At 38.7% G+C, this 25,615-nt stretch overlaps 1 protein-coding gene across 3 annotated transcripts in view; it reads right to left on the bottom strand.

Moving 5' to 3' along the window:
- LOC139478492 (multiple PDZ domain protein-like) overlaps positions 1-25,615 on the bottom strand; it is a 320,861-nt gene that overhangs the window by 221,397 nt on the left and 73,849 nt on the right. For all 3 annotated transcript variants that reach the window (XR_011654309.1, XM_071260981.1, XM_071260979.1), the window contains exon 6: positions 13,823-14,090. Coding sequence is in view for 2 of the 3 variants with exons in the window: in XM_071260981.1 (XP_071117082.1) it covers positions 13,823-14,090 (268 nt within the window). In the remaining variant the exon portion in view is untranslated. The remainder of the gene's footprint in view (positions 1-13,822; positions 14,091-25,615) is intronic.

Consider the following 25,615-nt stretch of genomic DNA (forward strand, 5'->3'; position numbering starts at 1 on the left):
ACAAGCGATTTCATTGGATTAAAATTTGTTTCTAATGACGCGTTCTTGACGAAATTTGCTACAAGCTTCGTGATTGGTCAATTTTGAGCACGTGACCTCAGGCAGCCAATCAAATTATAGCTGTGATACCAAGCTCGTGTTTGATAAATTTCAGAAGTTGGCGCAAGATTTTTTTGTTAAATCGTGTTATTCTGAACGTTTTAAGCAGGAAATCACAATATATATTAAAAATATGGAACTTCGTGAATGTATCATGCTAGGTTACGAGCTGTGACAAAGATTTTTCATGCATACATATTTGCATTAAACGTTGTGTCCGAGCCGAGAATTCAAGGCGACGAAAGCCGAGATGTCATTTGACTTACATTACACGCGATCGCACGAAACGATGGAAATAAGTTTGATTACTTTTAGATATATTTTTGTTGATTTTATTTATCACTTTGTATAATAAATTTAAAGATTTGCTTAAAACGTCTTTATTTTGCTCTTTGACATGTTTGATGCGAACCCGTTGTCGAAATGTGTGTCCGAGAATTTTATTTTCAATAACATCGCAGGAAATAGTGAATAATGTTTTAATTTATAGATAAAAAATGATAAATTGAAATGGAATACGTATTTCAGACATTGTGAAATGTGACAGATTTAATAAATGAATGATATTACAGATAGATCTAGGTCCATAAAAATATATACTATTTTGACGTGACGTGAGATAAACACATATTGATGATTTGAGATTTGCCGAGCGCGCTCCCCCGCCTCGGTCTCGGTTAAACAGCTCATCGTCTCTAACGCCCACCAATTATTTGGACCCCATTGGTAGCGTTGTAGCGAGGGACCACTGTATACAGATGTCTCACCTGTGTCAGGATGAGAAATGGAAAATATACAGATGTCTCATTTCTGCCACAATTAGAGATGGGGAATACACAGAAGATATATCACCTCTGTCAGAATGAGAGATGGGCAAAATATGATGTCAGAAAATATTCAATATTGTCTTCCTTTTGAATATTTTCAACTGAATTGTAGTACAACCTTTCTCATGGACAGTGTTCACTGAGCAACATAGAAGAAAAGACATCATGAGTCTTCATGTCTAATAATTCCCAAATACTGTACATAAAAACTACACAACGGAAATGATGCTTCAAGTACTTATGTCCTCAACTGCCTAAATGGGAATTTACTTGTGACTGGATGGATGTCTCCAAAACAAGAGTGAGTGAGTGAGTTGGGTTTAACACCGCTTTTAACATTATTCCAGTAATATCACGGCGTGTCAGTTTAATGTGGGATGAAAGCCCGAAGTGATGCAGGTCTCAGATGTTTACCACTTCGGTGAAACCCATGGGCACTGGTATGGTGCTGACAAACCTAGAAACATAATCGGGGCCAACCGGGACTCCAAAACAAGAAGCAGACACTGCAACTTCCTGAGCTGAAGACCTGAAAGGGGACTCGTCTGATGACATTCCCCATCATAATGCTGCTGCCAATACAGACACCTGAAGAAAAATCTACACAATGACGTCTACACGCCAAGGGTCCCAATTTATAGTGTCAATCACATAATGGCTTCTTGCAGGAAGCAGATCGTGGGATAAATCATACAACAAAGATCAGGTCTGAAGTTTGACTTTCTGAGTAACAATCAGACAACATTTGAACACAGCCCCGAGCCCCTGGCTTCACCCCCAACTCATTGTAACATATAGGAACCTCAATGGGAATGGAGTATCTTGACTTTGTCGACATGGCGACGCCTTTCTTGAAGCGGTCTCAGAGCTATTTGACCAGACGTGACAAACCTGTTTCTATTCAACATGCCTTATTGCCAGCAAATTGGTAACGCGTTTCTTCTGAATTGATACCTACTTTCAAAAAGAAGCCTCAAGCTTGTCATAAGATGGCAGAAAATGTAGCAATTCCTCAGTGTAATAACCTTTCTGGGCCCTGATAATCTTTTGTGTTTGGTTTGATGGTCCTGTCCGCCTTGGAAACTGATCAAGGAATGTCTGGGTGTTTTTTGTGCATGTTAAACTGGAATTGCCAATATTCAATTTTCCTGAAGACATAACATATTATGTCATAAAAGGTATGAGTCTTGTGGGATGATCTCTTATTTCTTCAAGACATGCAGTTTGTCTTCCATCTCCAACACATATCATTATCATCCTTTCCCACAAGCATTACCTTCTTCATCATCATCATCATCATCATCATCATCATCATTGGGATCATGTGAGGCACCGCAATTAGCTGTGCAGAGTTGTGTCCCTCAGGCATGCCAGAAACCTATGATTGTGTGTTTGAAAACCGGTTCACCACAATAAGGGTACTATGATTGTCAGCACCCATGCTATTGGGTTTTACGAGGTAAACGTCAGAGAACAGCATCACTTCAGACTTTCTCCCATATAAAGCTGACATGCTGTGATATTAATGGAATATTCTTCAAAGTTGCAAACCCAACTCACTCACCCATCATCATCATCACCACCACCACCTATATTTTCATCAACCTACCTCAGTATCAATTGCTGGAATATTGCTAAAAGCAGTGTAAAACCATACTAACTCACTCACTGACTCAATACATAAGGATCATGTTCATGTGCACAGCAAAAAATTGGTGATAACATGAACTCCTTACTCCGAACTCGGCAACATTCAAGCTTTACGACAGACAGAATGAACAACATCCCAGGCAATTGGGGAACGATGACACACAATGAAGCAAGCCACAGCTGATTCATTCAGTCACTTTTTGCAACAAGCATGGGTTGCAAGGCACCAATTCACACCAATGTTTATTTCAAAAACTCAAAGATACACATTGCAACAATCAAACTCAAACTTGTTTTTCTAAAACATCAATCTCCTTAACAATACAAAGCATGACTGATCATGCCCGCCATTTCAAACACAGATCAAAATCAATTTCAGCAGGCCGAATCCCTTTAACATTGCTACTCACTCCACACGATTGTGAGCTCATTACCACCCCCCTTCAGGTGGTGAGAGAACTGGAGACAGTCTAAGCACTGATGAATCTACACAGTCTACGCTCTCAAGTAATGGACAGTCAGCCATGCCTGAATGGAGACCCAAACATCACCAGATCCGGGACATTCCTTGCAATCAAATTCCTCCGAATTCAATCGTGCACTAGTTTGATTCGTTAAAATCAATTCATTCTGACAGTCCATGTTCGGAGGGGTGAATTCTGTGAAAACACGACAATTTGAAAGCTATTCAGTTGTAACCCTCTTGACAATACTGCAATCAATACATGGTCAAAGATCTTGCAAGCGGCAGGCGGCAATATGGAGGAACGTCAAAGCAATAAGTCATTCTGCGTCTAGACTTTGGTGATAACTCGATTCCCACATCACAAAAGATAAAATTCCCCAGAAATTCTCAAGTTATTGACTCCTGGTTAATTTGTCATTTGTCAGGCCTTGTTCCATATTGATCTGGCAGACATACCTCTGTTTCACCAGGCCAAAATGGACGACAAATATAAAATGTCAGGGTCTTTTTTCATTCAAATTTCAGACATATTTCTTTTCTGTCTAGTTTGGATTGAGCAGTTCTGGGACCCCTGACAGGGTGGTGTTTAGACAACAATATATGTTCCACTAATCGATATGCAGACATGATTATTATAGAAGTTGCTCAAGGAAGTGCTAATATTTCAATCGACAGATGTCACATCTGGCACAGATTCCAGAATTTAACTTCAGCTTAAATACATTCCTCAAATTTGTCATACATCACTGAATAAAAAATAAAAGAAATGCAAAAGATTCTGTTGATTTGACAGATATGTTTAGCAATCATGGCAAGAGTTGAGAACAGCAAACTTCAAGAGGTGAGGTGAGGTGAAATTGGGTTTAACATCGCATCCAAGATTATTGCACTTATATAGCGATGTGCATGTACGTGTGTGTGTTTGTATGGCTGCTTGTACTAGTCCGGACTGATGCTGATTAATCAAGCTAGCTCACTGAGATACCATGCCGCAGTTTAACATGAATACCCACTCAGACACAGTATACTGACTCCGAGCCGACCAGTCCTTGTTTTAGCCCCTTAATGCCGAGCGCCAGACAGGGTAACAACAAGTACCATCTTTGAACGTCTTTAGGTATGATGCGGTCGGGGATCTAACCCCGGACCTTCCGCTCTCCGGGCGGACGCTCTACCACTAGACCATGGGGGGGTCTATAAATCAATTCGGGACCAAACAAGCCAGTGATTGATATTGTGAGCAAAGGGAACATGTCCATGACAAAAGAAAGGAATATACAAAGAAAAGTAAATACAATACATACCGTATATCTACAACCCGCTTGTTAAAGCCTTCAAAATCAATGCTAATTCATACACCCTGTCTATAGAGTGAATTGGAATGAAGCTTGTCACCAGCGCATACACAATCACTACATTTGCAATAAAAACATGTTTGTCTTTCGCAGAAAAAAGTTACATTGTATCCCTTGTATCCCTGTATACATTGAATTCAGGTAAACGAACAGGTGAGAACAATTAAACTTGATCAATACAATTTGAAATTTGAGAAAACACTTTACTAGACATGATGATTTACCGTTTAAATTGTAATTCCTGTTCTGATGGTAATTGTTTTGTATGCAGAGATTAAGATTAGCATGTGCACTGTCTCGTAAACTAAGCTGGAAGCAGCAATCAGCCTTACACACGTTTTCTCATAATCTACTGGTGAATCAGTCAAAAATTACAAAAATTGTAGTCAAACTACAACAAATATGACATTCAATGAGTCAAAGTATGGCATTTATGACAGATATACATATATATATATATCATTTCTCTGACCACTAAAGTTCGTTTCAAGGTGTCAAAAGCGGCAATCTGACAGTTGTTAATGTAAGTAACTTGAGTTCACCCTTCTACCGGTCATTTCAACCTCAATTTGGCCGAAATGAATGTAATGAATATTGAATAAAATTTTTAATAAAAATGAAAATAATAGGTTTCAAACAGTCCAGATGTAAAATGAACGAGTGAGTGAGTGAGTGAGTGAGTGAGTGAGTGAGTGAGTGAGCGAGCAAGTACAGTTTTACGCCGCTTTTAACAATATTCCATCAATATCACGGTGCGAGGCACCATGTCGGGAATCGAACCCGGGTATTCGGCGCGACGAGCGAATGCTTTAACCACTAGACTACCTGACCGCCCCTTACCAACCAGAGAGTGTAACTACTATTTTGCATACTTCAGTACAGATTGTTGACATGGTATTTCCGGTGTTACTTGCTTATAGTAATATCTTTGTGTTGGGGGAAAAAACCCATCAAAACTCTTCTACCCTATGTATAAACCCCGTTAATTCTAGGTTCGAAAAACTTGCCTTATACACGGCGATTCACGGTATTGAAGATTTTGATCTATCAAGAAAACAAAAGCCTGAGACCTCTTCAACATCATATAAGCAGAAAAGGGTTTTACAAGTTATGTTCACACAATTTAGATAGGTATTGTGATGGCACAAATTGGGAATCGTGACAACCCCAGACACATGCAGAACACATTACACATTTCTAAACATTCTTCAGAAAAATGTCCACAACCTTATATCTTCCAGAGATGTTTCAACATAGTGATACAATTTAGATCAAATATATTTAAATGAAACATTAACATACTAACTAGTCTTCAAATTAACACTACTAAAATAACCACAGTGCCAAAATGTAATAATTCATCAGAGATTACTAAATAAGATTCATTTCGGGTCACTCTACCGCCAAACAGAAACACCTTGCAGTTCAAAGTCTCTGTACTAACAGTAGTTACCTCCCCTTATCTTTAACCAAACAAGACATCACATTGCAAGAACTCAAGAGTTGCAGCAAAACATGACTACCAGGAGAAGGCATAACAAGGTTGTGTTATTGATAAACATCCTAGTGTATGTCACACATGTATCAAACCTATATATTATCAATCACAAAGAAAATGGTGGATAAAAGCTCAATGCCACTTCTGCCAGGCAGTAAATTGGTTGGCTGGTTGGTTGGTTGGCTGGTTGCTTAACGCCGCACTCAGCAATATTCCAGCTATATGACGGCGGTCTGTGAATAATCGAGTCTGGACCAGACAATCCAGTGATTGATATCATGAGCACTGATCCACGCAATTGGGATCGATGACATGTATGAACCAAGTCAGCAAGCCTGACCACCCGATCCCGTTAGTCGCCTTTTTACGACAAGCATAGTCACCTTTTACGGCAAGCATGGGTTGCTGAAGACCTATTCTACCCCGGAATCTTCAGGGGTCCCAGGCAGTTTACATATTGCACAAGTAAATGTTCCATATACGACAACCTTTAAGTTTACCCTACCCAGGCAGCCTGTCAATAGTCTTGACAGACAAGTAGTTGATTCCATGAGCAATAAACCAACGCCATCGACGTATGGCGGAGATTTATCTTGGATTCAAAACTAAGTGATAGGTAAATTGAGCGGAAATGTGGATATTGTCAAAAATTGTAATATTTTTCCTGTTCTTATTCTCATAAATTTTGAGGAATTGGGATTTTTTTTAAATTCAAATTGGGAACTTGCTGAAGACTTGGGGCCAAATATCGGCCTCTGAGCAGGTGTAGATACATCCCTGTAGTAAAAGACTGAAACCATCCGATCCCCAATTTAGCAGATCCTAATCACAAGCATCAGGTCTGCCCTGGAATCCCTACAGGTAGCTATGACGTGAGTGAGTTTGGTTTTATGCTTATTTGAACAGTAGTTTAGCCATATCAGAACATGTCAATTGACAAGGGAGGAAAGTCTGAAGTCATGTAGATCTTAGATTTATACTTCTTTGCCAAAACTCAAGCGCATCGGTATGGTGCTGACAAACCTAGACACATAATTAGCGCGAGTTTCAAACTCACTATCATTGGCAAACTTGGATTTCTGGCAAGACTTTGGGATGCAACTCTGCACATCAAATTGCGGCTCTTCAGAAAACTAGGCACTCTATACCCATGTCATGGCTTGCGATAAAGAATCTTCAGTGTGTGGCCGTTAGGTCCTTAACAAAAGCCATATACTGAAGTTATTTCAAACAAAGTTAACACTAAATTTACTGAAGTAATTTCAAACAAAGTTAACACTTAATATACTGAAGTTATTTCAAACAAAGTTAACACTTAATATACTGAAGTAATTTCAAACAAAGTTAACATTAAATATACTGAAGTTATTTCAAACAAAGTTAACACTTAATATACTGAAGTTATTTCAAACAAAGTTAACACTTAATATACTGAAGTTATTTCAAACAAAGTTAACACTTAATATACTGAAGTTATTTAAAACAAAGTTAACACTTAATATACTGAAGTTATTTCAAACAAAGTTAACACTTAATATACTGAAGTTATTTCAAACAAAGTTAACACTAAATATACTGAAGTTATTTCAAACAAAGTTAACACTTAATATACTGAAGTTATTTCAAACAAAGTTAACACTAAACATACTGAAGTTATTTCAAACAAAGTTAACACTAAATATACTGAAGTTATTTCAAATAAAGTTAACACTTAATATACTGAAGTTATTTCAAATAAAGTTAACACTTAATATACTGAAGTTATTTCAAACAAAGTTAACACTAAATACACTGAAGTTATTTCAAACAAAGTTAACACTTAATATACTGAAGTTATTTCAAACAAAGTTAACACTTAATATACTGAAGTTATTTCAAACAAAGTTAACACTTAATATACTGAAGTTATTTCAAACAAAGTTAACACTTAATATACTGAAGTTAGTTCAAACAAAGTTAACACTTAATATACTGAAGTTATTTCAAACAAAGTTAACACTTAATATACTGAAGTTATTTCAAACAAAGTTAATACTAAATATACTGAAGTTATTTCAAACAAAGTTAACACTTAATATACTGAAGTTATTTCAAACAAAGTTAACACTAAACATACTGAAGTTATTTCAAACAAAGCTAACTCTAAATATACTGAAGTTATTTCAAACAAAGTAAACACTAAATATACTGAAGTTATTTCAAACAAAGTTAACACTAAACATACTGAAGTTATTTCAAACAAAGTTAACACTTGATATACTGAAGTTATTTCAAACAAAGCTAACACTTGATATACTGAAGTTATTTCAAACAAAGCTAACTCTAAATATACTGAAGTTATTTCAAACAAAGTTAACACTAAACATACTGAAGTTATTTCAAACAAAGCTAACACTTGATATACTGAAGTTATTTCAAACAAAGTTAACACTAAATATACTGAAGTTATTTCAAACAAAGTTAACACTTAATATACTGAAGTTATTTCAAACAAAGTTAACACTAAACATACTGAAGTTATTTCAAACAAAGCTAACTCTAAATATACTGAAGTTATTTCAAACAAAGCTAACACTAAATATACTGAAGTTATTTCAAACAAAGCTAACACTTAATATACTGAAGTTATTTCAAACAAAGTTAACACTTAATATACTGAAGTTATTTCAAACAAAGTTAACACTAAATATACTGAAGTTATTTCAAACAAAGTAAACACTTAACATACTGAAGTTATTTCAAACAAAGTTAACACTTAACATACTGAAGTTATTTCAAACAAAGTTAACACTTAATATACTGAAGTTATTTCAAACAAAGTTAACACTTAATATACTGAAGTTATTTCAAACAAGTTAACACTTAATATACTGAAGTTATTTCAAACAAAGTTAACACTTAATATACTGAAGTTATTTCAAACAAAGTTAACACTTAATATACTGAAGTTATTTCAAACAAAGTTAACACTTAACATACTGAAGTTATTTCAAACAAAGTTAACACTTGATATACTGAAGTTATTTCAAACAAAGTTAACACTTAATATACTGAAGTTATTTCAAACAAAGTTAACACTTAATATACTGAAGTTATTTCAAACAAGTTAACACTTAATATACTGAAGTTATTTCAAACAAAGTTAACACTAATGACACTGAGCACAAAACTTTTATCCACCTCAGCCTTCAAAATGGCCGCTGTTACTTGTGTTTTAAAACGTAATCCCAAGGCATAGAGGGGCTTTGCTATGGACTGTCCTAGCAATTGTACAAGTCATTACCTCAGGGAGATTTCACAGGAGAAATTACGATGGAATGTGATGAATATTTCCATGCAAAGATTAGATACAATCATTTTATTTTCGACATTTTTTAATGTTTTAAGTTTTAAGAAAGTTTGACAATTCCCATCCATTCTAGTAGGCTTAAGAGATTCCGCTAAAAGCATCTATTTGTGATTGTATTTTGATTCATGAATTTCAAAATTATGTAAACTAGTTTTATTGTACAAGTTTTGAAACATCCTCACATTCTGATATTGATTTTCTTCTTAAATTACAATAAATACTCACACAAATTTCACTTAACAAAATTGAATACTTCAGCTTTTTGTATTTCAATGTATCCAAAATAGAAGCAAGTCAGTGTAGGGCACATCATATAGAGCCATAATTCTGTTTGAATATTGACAAAAATCTGTTTCAAAATGTATTTATTTGTTAATACACATTGAATTTTTGAAAATATTATTCTTAAAAACTTTTACGAATCAGCTCTAGCTAAATCAATGTCATCCAATGATAAGGCCAATGGACGCAAGTACAGATATTAGTTATGGCATTCAAAATGATGCTTCCCTCACTTACACCAGAGGCTCTAAAACTGTCAAAATCTTTTTGAAATAATCTGTTGCACTGAACATATGAACATAGAAAAGAAAAGTTAATGGTTATTCACACACCAATAGTTTCACCTTGTCCTTTTTGAAACAAAGAAGTCAGAATCTTAATTAAGATTATTCTTTCAGCTGAATAAGAAATAATCGGAACTGATCATGTATTTGTTACTGCAAAAGGTAGACACCCCGAACACACTCTTCATCATTGCTGATCCAATTGGTGAGAATCCTCTGTTTTTCCTGCTGGCATTTCGACTCACGTTCACCACCAAACCCTTTTTTTAGTGATACCCAACCTTTCAGATAATTCATCGCCAAATCAATAAGTCCAAGGCAAAATGATTACCAGTTCTAAAACAGAAGTATGGAGTTTGAAGCAACATGTTACTACACAATGTCCATTACTTTTGGCCACCGACAATTCACTGCCCTAATTACGACTGTTGAGTGCTGTGAAAAAGGTGCTTTTTCCTAATTGGTTCCGAAGATGAGCAGTTGAAATGTCTTCAGACCATTTCTACACACAACAGTGTCAGTGGGGCGTTCCTGTACAATAGTTTTTTCTAACCAATCTGCCTGTAATGGATCGCGAAACTAGACCTTGAGCTTATGAAAGAATCTTTGATTTTCTCATGGCTAGTGGAATTGAAGATAAGAAGCTGATTGAACTCGAGAAATGTTAGTGCCATATATTTTTTTCATTTATTTACGGTGAAAATTCTAATAGATTTTATTTCAATTGATTAGAAGTTTTTATTTCACATTGAATTATTTCCGATTCTGTAAAGATATGCCCGACTATATGAGATAGGGATCTTCATCAACTGTTATGAAAGGGTTTTGGAAAAGAACATTTTCACAGAAAACATTTTCCACAGATATGAAATGATTTTGGAAGAGCTTTGCGCTGTGATTTTCTCCACATATCATATTCAAATTGATTACAGGACACTCAGCAGAACAAATTCCACCCACGTTTACCATGGAGTCAACTTTTGCCCATATTTCTATTTCATGAAACAAACAAATGCCAAAGTTAACAATATTAAGACCATCAAGCATTCACAAAAGAAAGTGTAAAAATCTGAACAAACCATTGAGGTCATGATAACTTCATCAAACATAACTATAGGTCGCTGTGACCTGTAACTGTTCTCAGAGAAGAACTTGCTGATGCAGTTTTGTACTGTCTATTATTGTTGCCATTGTAATCAATCACAGACGGCTTCTGCAACAAAATAATACCAGTACGCAGCAACCTCCATCCCCAGTATCAGGAGCAGCAATAGTAGCAGGGCTGATCTCTTAAACCATCAGTGCCACTCTCACCACCATCAGTGCCGCTTTTACCAACATCAGCGCGACTCTCACACCATCAGCACCATTCTCACCACCATCAGCGCCATTCTCACCCCCATCTTTGTCACTCTCACACCATCGGTGCCACTCTCACCACCATCAGTGCCACTCTCACCACCATCTGTGCTGCTGTCACCACCATCAGCGCCGCTCTCACACCATCAGTGCCACTCTCACCACCATCAATGCTGCTGTTTCCAATATCAGATCGGTGCCACACTCACCACAATCAGTGCCGCTGTCGCCACCATCAACACCACTCTCACACCATCAGTGCCACTCTCACCACCATCAGCGCCACTATCACCACCATCAGCACCACTCTCACCATCATCAGCGCCATTCTCACCACCATCAGCACCACTTTCACCACCATCAGCACCATTCTCACCACCACTATCAGCACCACTCTCACCACCATCAGCGCCACTCTCACCACCATCAGCACCACCACTCACACCACTATCAGCACCACTCTCACCACCATCCTCACCACCATCAGTACCACTCTCACCACCACTCACACCACTCTCACCACCACTCACACCACCATCAGCACCACTCTCACCACCACTCACACCACCATCAGCACCACTCACACCACTATCAGCACCACTCTCACCACTATCAGCACCACTCTCACCACCATCAGCGCCACTCTCACCACCATAAGCACCACTCTCACCACCATAAGCACCACTATCAGCACCACTCTCACCATCAGCGCCACTATTATCACCATCACTGCCATTCCCACACCATCTACCACCGTCAGCGCCTCTCTCTCACCATCAGCGCCACTCTCACCATCATCAGCACAAGACTGAGACATCTGACAGCAAGCATATGCATCATGATATTTTTTCTTTGTATCATTGAGCAATTCTGGGCGCAGTTAAACTCCAGCGTCATTTTCCTACTTGCGTTCTGATGGCAAGTGAAGAGAATGTGGCAGATTGTCCTTGTCACCTCTAAGGACCACTTCTCTTGCCATGTGGCCAGGTTAATGGCTTGGAATGACTGAATGGGGAATAAATGGATTCACATGTTGGCAAAAGTAACACTCCGTATGACCTGGGGTTTCAAATAACACAAACCTTCAACTCATCTTTTATCAACACAAAAACTCATACCTTGTAAACTTTGAATTCTGAAAGAGCTCATTAAGTGTCATTTCCTGTTTGATTTGGATATTCTTTCAGATGTATGACAAATAATCAGAATGTTTACTTCAAGCAAAAATGTCAAATAAGGGATTGTGTGTGATGTAACTGAACAGTGATCCACTTCTATCATGGAATGTGAGTCAAATGTGGGAGGCAAGCCTGAAGGGATGCAGGTTGTCGACATTTACAATTTTGATAAAATCCATGACTTCAGTTATGGTGATGACAAACTTAAAAACATAAACAGGACAAACTGGGACTTGTTGGTACTGGCGTGCCTTAAGGTATGAAACTCTGCACAACGACTTAGAAGAAATCCATGAGCTCAGTTTTGGTGCTGGACAGACCAAGCATCATAATGAGGGCAATGGTGGGACTAGAACTCAGAACATGCAGGTCATGCAAATCCTTGTCGTGTGAGTGAGTGAGTTGGGTTTAGAACCACTTTTTCAGCAGTATGTTAGTTATATGACGGCACGTCAGCTTTATGTTGGATGAAAGCCTGAAGTGATTCAAATCTTCAGTGAAACCTACGAGCACAGGTATGGTGCTGACAAACCCAGAAACATGATCATGGTGAACCAGGTTTCTGGCACACCTGAAGGACAAAACTCACAGCAGACCGAATTAAGACACCTTGATGATGACTGGGCCAACTGTGTTGGGATTTGAACTTATGACATGCAGATCAGGGCTGCTAATGGTACTGTATAGTGAATCACAGTGCCTTATAGACAATCCGCATTCAACCATCAAAGGAAAGTAGAGTCAGCTAATGCAATGAAATCTGGTTAATCAGGACTTTGGGATGCTGAAAATAAAATATCTACACTGACATGTGGAGCAGTGTGACTACAATTTCACGACAATCCAGCTGTCTGGATGAATGAGGTTCCAGTGTTTAAGGACAGAGTGAGTGAGTGAGTATGGTTTTACGCCGCTTTCAGCAATATTCCAGCAATATCACGGCGGGGGACACCAGAAATGGGCTTCACACATTGTACCCATGTCGGTAATCGAACCCGGGTCTTCGGCGTGACGAACGAACGCTTTAACCACTAGGCTACCCGACCGCTCCATATAAGGACAGAACATTCCATAAAGAGACAAATTGTGGATAACTTTGAACACTAAACCTGATGAATTCAAACAAACATTATCATGGCAAAATCATATTTCATACTTTGTCTTGAGACCAGAATCATAGATATATATTTTGTCAGCAATATCACAGCCATATTACAGTGGACATTGGAGGGTGATCAGGCCTACAGCAAGCTAACCAGAGGTTGATAGTGTGAGCATGGTCTCTGTACGATGACACACCAAACCAACAGATCCCAGCTGACAGTTGGTCCTCATAGACAGTTGGCACCACTAACTGCTTTTCTTGCTGACCAAGTCCCCATTGTCACATTTTACAATAGGTATGGCATGCTGGGAGCATTTCTGTCTCATAATTGCCACAGGGCACAATTAATTACATAGATTATATCACTGACCACCATGTCGGAAGACTTGTCAAGGCCAGTGGGAGGGAGAGCTTCTTCCTGGCGATCTTCCGCCTTTACAATTGGTTCTTCTCCGTCAACGTTAACCTCCTCTTCACCAATAACTTGCTCAGACTCGCCACTGATTGGTCCCCTGGCTACAACAATCTCCACCAATCCCTGGGCGTTTTGAAGAATGCGTATAGCCTCAGTATGGGAGATGTCTAGAGGCTGACCATCGATGGCAAGAATTTGGTCTCCCTCCCGTAGGCGCCCATCTCTGGAAACACAAGATTTGAAAATAAAGCAACAGTTAAAATAATATATCATACTTCACAAGCTTCTGTAGTCATAAATACACAAGTGTCTTTTTAAAGGGTAAGATAAATAAAAGGATACGTCCACAAGAATATTCTCGATCTCTGATCTATAATTCCAGGCACGTATTTCATGCCGAGATTGAACCCATACAATCAATGAACAGGATCGGAAAAATGATGGTGAAAACATATGTGTTTTGTATATTTTTGACAAAAGAAATATTTCATTGGCACACTCATAAGTTTCCCACATACAAATGTGCACATGGACTTTCCCAAACGACACATAGTCTTTTGTTTGTTTGTTTGCTGTTTACACCTCACTCAGCAATATTCCAGTCTGTATATAATCAAGTCTGAACCTGACAATACAGTGACTGACATCATGAGTATCAATCCATGGAGTGAGAGAGTGAGTTGGGCTTAATGCCCCTTTAACAGTATTCCAGTTATATCACGGTGTGTCAGCTTATTGTTTTGAGGAAAGCCCGAAGGGATGCAGGTCTCAGACCTCTTCGGTGAAACCCACGAGCACAGGTATGGTGCTGACAAACCTAGAAAGATAATCCGGGCGAACAGGAATTTGAACCCACAATCATAGGTTTCTGGCGTGCCAAAGGGACGCAACTCTGCACAGCGAATCGCAGGGCATCAGATGACTGGCCACCCGTGTCCCTTCAATCCATGGAATTGGGATAGGATAACATGTATCAACCAAGTTACCTCTATCAAGGGTTTGCCCTGCACTGGAGTTTCCCATTCACAAACTGCTTCCCAAATCTCTTTGTACCAACCTCAGTGATAAACACACAAACATATCCCTGAACTACGCCTTTTAACAACACCTGTGTCTTCACACAGAGCAAGGTAAATGTGTATCCCATCTGTGAAATATGCTCCCATGCAATTAAAAAAGATAAAAATATTCAACTCAAACAACTGTTCATTTCCATCAGAACATTCTGTACCTAAAACTATTTCAATAAAGTTCTTGACTGTGAGTCGGTGGATATGATCTTGGAAATATTTTGTACATATTACTTGACATCCAAAATGAATGACCTTGCACTTTGAACACACTATACTATAAACTGTTTCAACAAAAGTGAATGTCTGTGAGTGGGTGGATATAATCTCGGTCATATTTCGGCAATCTTGGATGACATTCTGGTCCGTCCATGCCTAGCCCGAGGATTACTGCACAAGCCACAGCAGGAAATTGGTGTTCCTGTCCCGGCCTATCTATCTGGGCTTCATTGTATGGCTACAAAGACACTCCCTTTCTACGCTACATCTCCAGAGCTGGAAGGTTTCAGGGCCTGGTTAAAATTTCCCTCTCTCCGCTGCAGTGCTCTCATACTGATCTCACTAACTGATCCAATGCTTAAGGGAAATTGGTGCTCTGTACATCAGTACAGGGTTTGACCATTCCATGTAGGGTCAAGTAGCACGATGAAGACAAGCAACAAATATTCTCATTCAAAACATATTTTGCCAGTCACAGGAAATATTATATTCCAACAACTGAAGGAAAATATGCATTTGAAGATGTACATTAGTTTTGTGAACATAATCCATAAAATGGACATGTTGGATTAAAATATATACTGACACACTATGAAAACACATCGTGGAATTTGGGAAATAATTTTCATGAACTGACAGAACACCAAGAACTTAGTATGTGGTAGCGAGGTCTGAAGGCACGCAACATTGCAATAATGTTGTCCGAGTTTGAATCCTCATTCACGTTGTCACACGTAGACATAATTTTTTAAAGTTTCCAGCCACTTGTTACTCCAGCATCAAAACCCATTCAGTTTTTTTAAAGCGATTCAGTACATATCATCCCCAAGTTTTCCCAAGTCAAATTACTCATAAAAAAGACCTACTCGTCGATAATTTTCAACCAGGACACAAAACATGATTTCATTTTTATACATTAGTAATGAATAGTGAATGAGTCACAATATTTTTCTGTCCCATGCTTTATTTCACAAAAAGTTGTTTTTCTGTCTATTATTCCATTATTTTACCAACCTCCCCCCTCCCCCATTAATTTTCCTCTTTCCATCTTGTCTATTCATCTGTTTCCAAACTCGTCCGTGATTACCTCTGCTACACTACCTTATGCTTGACCTCTTTGTCCATTATGCTCGGAGAATGGCCGATCGATCTCTCATCTCAATCAATCACCCAAAATATCTCAGTAGGCAATTATCAAATCCTGCCACAACATTCTTTTACTTTCTAAAGCAGTATTTTATTCAAAATCCATCCCATATGTTCGCTCAAATGTACTGAATATCACAACAGAGTTTTCATAACATGCAAAGCGACGCACCTAATGGATTGGCACGGCATCTTAACCAATTTTCTTCAAATTTGCATACGGCAAACCTTTGTTATCTTCAAAGGACCAAAATCAATGATTGCTCCCAAACAACACTATATTGATTACACAAAGCAGTAAAAAAGAACCTCTGGTATATCTGATACTCGTTATGATAAACTAAGTGTAATAATTTCTCCGTAGTGCGAGAGAGGGTGTCGTACTCTCGCTCGTAAACACTGCCAACACAATATCGCTGCATGTATATTTCTAATATGACCAGAACCAACCTGAAAGATGCACAGTTTCCAAACTCCTAACATGATTTGAAATCACCAGAAGTTCCTGTGAAGCAACTTAAGATCATTTCTACATCAAATTACTCTGTCAAGTCTGAAGCGAAATGTCTGAATAAGATTGAACAGTTTTTATTCATGCCTCCATATTTGCATATTTATGAAATAATGCTTCCTTTTATTTCTCGAGTGTAATTTCCACTTTCCAATGTTTCCCATAAAACTGATCTTGTGTCTCGGTATAGACACCTAAGACAATACACATTGTTCCATTTCATCCTGTTTGATGTATGGGCTACTGATACTGTCGACGGTAAAACACCTTCTCTTTGTATTCCCAAAAAAGAAACACTTTTGCCCATCAATATTTATCAACATGCTACTTTTGAAAGACAATTTTTTTTCTACAGTTGATAAAAATGTTACATTTTTAAACAATTGTTTTTGAGTAACAATTTAAAATGAAAAAAACATTTGATATTTTCCAAATGATGAATGCTTTCAAGACAATATGATGTCATCCATTATTCAAGTTCTCTGACAGCAACATGAAGCCTCCTATCAGGATGAATTGTGAAGCACAAAAAGCAATATTTTTCTTTGTATGATTGTAATTTATGGTTTCAATAACATCCCTATGACTGTTTCACATATACCTCCACGCTTCTTGCAATTTGGCACCCTTCTTTTGGTCATTTGGAATAATGCAAGAACTAGGCAAGCCTAAGGGCACATATAAATTCTATATATTGGAAATCACTTGATTCTGATAGGTCAATTAGAGGTTGTCAAATCACAATAAACCCCTCTGATTGAAACAGCCAATTTGACGACCACATCACTGCGGAATTATCATTCATAGAATAGTACTTTTTTCAGACAATTTCTCTAGGCATATTTAAATAATTATATCTACAATTGCAGGTGACAAAATGCAAAGTTACGGTTACTACAATATTCAAAGGATGTGTGGCCATGATATCGTGCCACTAGACCACAGAGGCGTTACAACAGACATGGTAGTAATGTAGACTTATGACAGTCTTAGCGCTAAGAGTGCCGTAACGCCCATTTTTAACAAAGACTCATGACAGTCTACCACTAAGAGTGCCATATCTCCCATTCCTTGGCATAAACATATGCCAGCTCCCATGATAACATGGCTGAGTTGAACAAGGCTCGGGTCACAGCTGCAGGAATCCATCCATCCATGTTCAATTCATATTGTCCCCCAATCCTCATGGGGAGGGGTGCCTGGAGGGGTAAGGGAACCAATTCTTCAACAACTCCCCTGAGGGCCCTCCTTATAGAACAAGCAAGTGAGTGAACTTACCATTGTGTAAATGTGAATGATTTTTCAGGGTTCTATACAAACTGGTCTGCTTGACCTGGGAGACAAAACGGAAGCAACAGCAATTAAGGATTGTGTTCCTCCACACCTATGTGCTTGTGATTAATGGATATGACTCCATTGGGCTCTTACCAGTCTGGAGTCCCTGAAAGTCATTCTACTACCACTGCAGTAGCTTCTCCTGCTGTTCAAGAGGCCGGCCTGGTAAGGTTTGGTCAATAGTGACCAGTTTCAGTCAGGCAGAGGGGGGTTAAATGTTGACATTTCTCCTGGGTGGTGAGTGTTAACTATATCACTTGAGCAAACTAGCAGCCTGGTTTAAGCTCGAACATTCACTGCCAATTAAGTCCTGATGGTCTTTGAAAGGCATTTAGAAGTGATACACATAAGGAAGAGAATTTATGGATGTCAACTTTTTTATTGTGAGGACAGAGCTCCAGATAAGCTTTTGGTGTTGTGCGTATTTTACCCATGGATTTTAAAATCATTGGGTATCAGTAATTCTATCTGCATATTCAAATTTCTGTTACCCACTAGTTTTTACACATGTGGGTATTTAAGTTAAATATTTAAAAACACTATTCATCTAGTCCCTGCAAACTGGTGTCGTGTGGGTTCAAGAGCTTTATAGGACTCAAAAATACCACGATACTTCCACAAGAAAGTGTGATGGCAAATGATCATGATGTAACTGTCATCGTGGAGTTTGGCAAGGCTGACGGAATGCCCGTTTATAATTTCAAAATAAGTTGCTGATTTGCTAATCGAATACGCAGGGTCACTTCACAATATTTTGATGATACGCACAAGTTTTATTTTTGTAGCATATCTGTAATGTTCGTTGCGTATTTGATACGCTTGGATTATATTTTACTGCGTATTTCTGCATGTCTGATGCGTATTTCACGCAGATACGCAGCTTATCTGGAGCTCTGGAGGAACACAACATTTCGTGGTATATATACTTTCTCCTTCATCAGGTGAATGAAGGAGTAAGCATATACTCCGAAACGTTAAAATAACATAGAAGTTGACATCCATTAATTCTCTTCCTTAAGTCCTGAAGGGTCTGTACTTGCATAACCACTGCCAACTCTGTCTCAGACCTGAGACTGACTACTTATATAACCTGCCAACTCTGTCTCAGACCTGAGACTGACTACTTATATAACCTGCCAACTCTGTCTCAGACCTGAGACTGACTACTTATATAACCTGCCAAGTCTGTCTCAAATCTGAGACTCAGTACACTGTTTCAAACCTGCTCTGTATGAGTAGCAACCGCATAGCAATCTTCCGGGGGTTGAGACTTTAAGTTTCTGATTCTAAAGTTTTTAAAGATCTATCTCAGACATGACCTCCAGAACTTTGTCATTGCCTTCGAAATTGACAAGGAATATCAAATTTGTTTATATATAAAACTTTCCATCAGGCGTATTTGTATAATATAATTTCATCTTCCTCTTCTAGTACCATGCAAAGTTGGAACACAAACCCTGTCGGGCATATTTTGATTCCATTAAGCTCCCAGGCAAGTTTACAATTCCATCAGCATGAAGTGATGATGCTATGGATTCACAACAAGGCTGTTATCAATGTCTAAAAGAAAAGAAATGCTCCTGCCGAAACACCAAAATCCCACACTCCTCAACCTTTTATTACTGCGCCCCCCAAAATAACATACAAAATAGCTATTAAAACAGTTGATACTCATGTGATTATTAATAAAACATTGGTTTGGTCTTGTTTTCTTCTTTCTAAAAAGATAAGAGTATCAGAATTTTCATCTTTTGTCTGACAGCAGGAATTATAACACTGCAGTGTTTTCCTTACTCTCATGTGCTTGAAAACCAATTACCATTTTCTTAAACTAAACAAGGATTTTATTTGTTTCTGAAACAGTAGATGGTTTGAAGGGTTTATTTTCTTTCAGCTGTTGATCATTATGTCTGAGACTCCTCATAACTATCTTTGAAAAAGTTTTGCATGAGAGAAAATGGCATCTAACAATGTCTGGTGCAATTAAATTCAAACCACCCACATCGTTTAGTGCATTGAATTACTGGGTCTACACAAATGAAAGAAATAAAATCACCAGACACTCTTAAAGTCATAACTTTCTGGGAAAATCAGTTCAAAATTGAATTCTGTTAAGATCGATAAAAACTGTTAAAAAAACAATTTCATCAGAATTTTCATCCCCAAGACCATTCCATTCATTTCAGTCCTGAAACAACAGAACATTGTGAAACGATAAATACTTGATTAAATCTTTCTCAAGGACCAAATTGCAAGCATCATTTTTCAGGTTTGTCTGCATTCAGTCCTAAAAGAAGCAATCCAGTGATACCCATCAGTATACGGCGTCCCTTTGTTAGCTGGCCATCAATGTTCAGGGCAGATCTCCGGATGAACCTTACACCTCGTTCAGAACAAGAAGCAGACATCCCCGTGACCCTACACTTGTATTAAGGAATTGATCAGTCACAATCCATTAAAGATTGAAATGAAGGCGCTAGTGATCCGATTCAGCTCTCGCACGGCGCCCTCTTGTGGTGGCAGTATAAAAGGGCAGTAAACTCTAACACAGCTGTGAAACTGCCAGTCCACAAGCTGTTCTTCAACAATGAAAAATCAATTGTTTACCATCACTATCAATGCAAGATGTCACAGGTTTGGTCATTGGGTTGAGATCTTCAACCAAGTCATATACTCACAGTTACAGATATTGCTGAAAGCTAAATCTTTTGGGATCACATTTAGGAATTGCGAAATGCGCAGATTGATAATGTAAAAATGAGAGCAATGGTCATGAGGACGGTGGTAACACAATTTCCACACTGGATGCACCCTTGACAATGCCATAGTTAAAGATTCATGAGATACATGTAGTACTAGGTGAGCTCCAGAAATGAGTTTCCAGGAACCTTAGGGAATTCTTGCTCTCCACGCTTTAATACACACTGCAAAATAGAGTTCAACAAGTCCTCCCGTACAAAACGAATGGAACAATGCAAGGACTTTCCCCATGAATGAAATACAGCATGGAGTGTGTCCCAAGGCAGCAATAAAACAGTTAGCACACAGCAGCCAGGAACGTCGTCTAATATGGACAAGACAATCTAGTGATCAACCATGTGACTCCCAACCATCTGGCTACCTTATTACAAACCACCATAGAGCGAGTGAGTGGGAATGGTCTGAGTTAGTGAGTCAGTGGGAATGGTTTGAGTGAGTGAGTGGGAATGGAGTGAGTGAGTGAGTGAGTGAGTGAGTGAGTGAGTGAGTGAGTGAGTGAGTGAGTGAGAATGGTCTGAGTGAGTGAGTGGGAATGGTCTGAGTGAGTGAGTGAGTGAGAATGGTCTGAGTGAGTGAGTGAGTGGGAATGGTCTGAGTGAGTGGGTGTTTCGGTTGGTGGGTGGGCGGGTGGGCGTTTGTTAGTGAGTGAGAGAATTTCAGTTCTATCTCCATGGGTCAGCATCGTGTGGGACAAGCCTGAGGTGATGCAGGTCCTCGATGTTTTCCACTGAGTTGAAACCAAAGAACAGGCATGTCATGCTGACAACCAAGAATGTGGCTTTTTCACCACAAATATTCATATCTTTTAATTGTGAAATCAGGATAACCTCAAAATCTCCACAGAAGAAGATAAAAACAAGATTTAAACCACAATATTGTTGCAGAGATGGAACAGAAAGTATTCAAACAGAAGATAAGTCAACCCAGTCAACACAGCAAGTGTTTGAAAATTTAAAATCCCAATCGGACATTTGCATTTAGGCCACGACTTTTCACACACGACTTTTCCTTGTCCTTTTCTGCTTTGCTCAAGAACATAAATGCATACTGGAATTGAAACAAAAACTTCCAGACAATGTTTTTTCAAGACAAAATATTTCAGTCAAATATCAATAAAAATAACACCAAAAGATGTCACACATCGATTCAGGTATTCAAACTGACTCCGCCCCATAAGACTTCATCAGTCAACCTGTTCAGCAGCTCCCCCAGTGTCAAGGCTAAACAGTCCAGGTAACAGATTCCTGGCTTCAGCCATATAACGGGTTTGCCATGCTGAGCAGCAGGCTGTGTCTGAGAGCCAAGAGTTATATCTGTGAGGGTATATCAGCTACTTACATATCATAACGAGGTTCACATGTGCTGATTTAGCTGGTACAACGGGCTGAGCTGGCGTCCATTAACACTGTCATGGAGCACCTTGTGTACAAGCAAGGTGATATATATACGTATTACCGGACTGTCTGGCCACCAAATTTATAGGCATTAGCTGAAAGTGCTTGAGGGCAGCAGGTATAGATGTCTATATTTGTATTATGAAACATTTAGCAGGCTGCCAAAATTGGAAAAGCAATTAGTTTGTTTGTTTATTGTTTAACGCCGCCCTGAGCAATATTCCAGCTAAACGACGGCGGTCTGTAAATAATCCAGTCTGGACCAGACAATCCAGTGACTGATACCATGAGCATAGATCCATGCAATTGGGTAAAGATAATATGTCATTAACAAAGGCATCCAACCTCACCATCTGTTCCCTTTATAGTTGCCTCTTACAAAAAGCATGGATTGCTGAAGGTTATTTGTAATCTGGATCCTCACTGAGTGCAATTACTATGAAATAACCAATGAAATAATGTTAAGAGTACACAGCAATAATAACCCAGTGTGAATTTCGGGTTAAAGTACGTCCCCCAGCATCCTTAGATATATAATGAAGGTTGTTAGCAGGGAGGCTTTAAAGGATTGGGGGTCAGGCTTCACCAACTGGTTGATCACGTGTAAACATACCCCCATGGCATGAACTGTTGCTCATAATATCAATCACTGGGTTGTCTGGTCCACATTCAGTTATTTACAGGTCACCATCACATTGTGGGGATGTTGCTAAATGTGGCTTTAAACAAACAAATGATAAAAACTATGTGCAGAGTTAGGATTCAGATAAGGATCATCTAAATCTGATTGGACCACCTCATGTCAATGAATCACTGGACTGATGGCTTCAGTTTGATTGGACCACTTCGTCTGAAAAGGGATATATCACTGGAATGATGGCATCAGTTTGATTGGACCACTTCGTCTGAAAAGGGATATATCACTGGAATGATGGCATCAGTTTGATTAGACCACCTTGGCTGACAAATATATCACTGGACTGACGGCTTCAATTCTATTGGGCAAGCTTCTAACAATATTAATAGTTACATGCAGATACAATGTTGTTAATTGGTACAGAAGTTGGAGTTCTGACATTAAACAAAATTGCAATTACACCAGAAAAAAAAGTTGATGTATACTCCAGTTATACAGACATGCCAATGATGCAATTGTGACTTTTTCAAAATGTAACATGACACCAGCCATATTGCAGCACTATAGAAACAACACAATAGGATAGCAATAATACAATAGGGTACTGTATCACCATTTCATTATATCACTCCACTGAAGCCACACATCCCCCCACCGCGAGCCGGACTAATTAGATCACTCAAGCTCTGAAAGGCCACTCCATCCAAACACTGGAGGTTCCACCTTCTCTACCTGAATCAACACCTGACATAATGATTATCGGACTACAGATACCTACAGCTGTGGCCCTGAATGATCTGTGATTTCCTGCAACACATGTGTGTTATTCATTGACGTAAACACTTGTGCACTCGACATCCAAGTCCACAAATACACAGTCTGGAAGAGGAGTGTCATACAGTGACTTTAGTTTAATACTGCTCCAACATTTCCAGGTCAGCATGTCATAGACATTCATAAAACTTTGTTAAAGTTCAGTTAATAGTTTGTTCACAATGAATCCTATTAAGGGCAAAGGCTTCAACAAGCACATCCTACGAGCTAGTAATGGACACTTCATGTAGTCTCCCATACAGTGAATGATTGAGTATGGTTTAACGCCACTTTTAGCAATATTCCAGCAGGGGACACCAGAAATGGGCTTCACACATTGTACCCAGGTAGGGAATCAAACCCGGGTCTTCAGCGTGACGAGCAAACGCTTTAACCATTTGGCTACCCGACCGCTCCTCTCCCATACAATCCCCAACACAAAATATTTTGAGTGAGTGAATGATGGCTCTACTCTGCCTTCTCTGGACCCCTTTTTATTATATATAAAAGACAATTGAAAAAGGGCCAGGGATTGTTTTTGATGATGATCGCATCATCTACACTGTGGGATTAGCAAGGTCACACATTGTGAAGGTGAAGGTGACATTGCGTTTAAGATTATTGCACTCATACAGCCATCTGTGTGTGCGTGCATGTGTGAGTACATCTGCTTGTACTTGCCTGGACTTGCGGCTTTCATAGAGTTAGTCTATTGAGACACCATGCCGCAGATTAACATGGACTTCGCTCCAAGCTGACCAGTCCTTGTCTTATTCACCAAAGGCCAAGCATCAGGCAGGGTAACAACAAGTACCATCTTTTAACATCTTTTGGGGATTGCAAAGCCGGGGATCGAACCCCCAACTTTACGCTCTCCCGGAATACGCTCTATCCACTAGACCACAGAGGTGGTCGTCGCTTTAGGTCTTCATTTCAACACTTCTGATTCAGCTTCTTTATGAAAGTTTTTGATAAATCATTTGACATTATTGCAAACAAACTTCAGGAAGTCCAACACGGAACCAATATTCCGTCTTAATTTACAGACGCAAATCCTAACAACAGACATAAGGAGACAGTGAGTGAACTATGTTTAATGCCATAATCAGCAATATTAAAACCAATAATGGCTGTGGCCTGTAAAGAATTGTTTTGCGTTGACAAACTAATGGTTGAATACAATCAGCTTGATGATATATTATCACAGGCTCTATCTTATCGCTGTATCGGTAAATGTCGTAATCAACACACACCACATGGACTGTTTACTTAAGCAAATCTAAGCACGATATTTCATCGCTTGAGCGAATACAGGACTCATTTATCACAGCTACTCATAAGTAAACACATTTATGATAGTTTCTGGAATGTTTTTGAAGAGGAATTACCCCTACCTTCATTTGAAATTGGTTTGAAACGAACCTATTTGTTTGGACGATGTCCTGATCCAACCTAGGTCGTATGCATACTGATTATGCATAATCCCGAACAGGAAGTGATGTAAAGCACATATTCCACCCATATCACTCCACAAATAGTTATACTGCAAAATTACAGAGTTACCTGCCCTTGAGTCGCTAATGACAGGTACTTTCTTTATTGAGCTTGCTAAAGAAAATCAGCATCGATCAATCTGAATTGATATGTCATAAAAGTTGAACAAAGAACAAGAAACATCTTGTGCATGACATATCTTATAGGTTAGTAAAGATGTGCCATTACGATCCATTATAAATGAACTACAGCAATAACATAGCGTACCATGCTACATAACAGTCATCCAGTGTCCAGGCTGGTCCTGCAACATGCAAGAGGTTCACATGACCCACAATGCTATTCTAGGAACTCCTATTTTAGTTGACT

This window comes from Haliotis cracherodii, unplaced genomic scaffold (genome assembly GCF_022045235.1).
Source record: "Haliotis cracherodii isolate W230 unplaced genomic scaffold, xgHalCrac1.p SCAF_4, whole genome shotgun sequence".
In the NCBI taxonomy this organism is placed as follows: Eukaryota; Metazoa; Mollusca; class Gastropoda; order Lepetellida; family Haliotidae; genus Haliotis; species Haliotis cracherodii.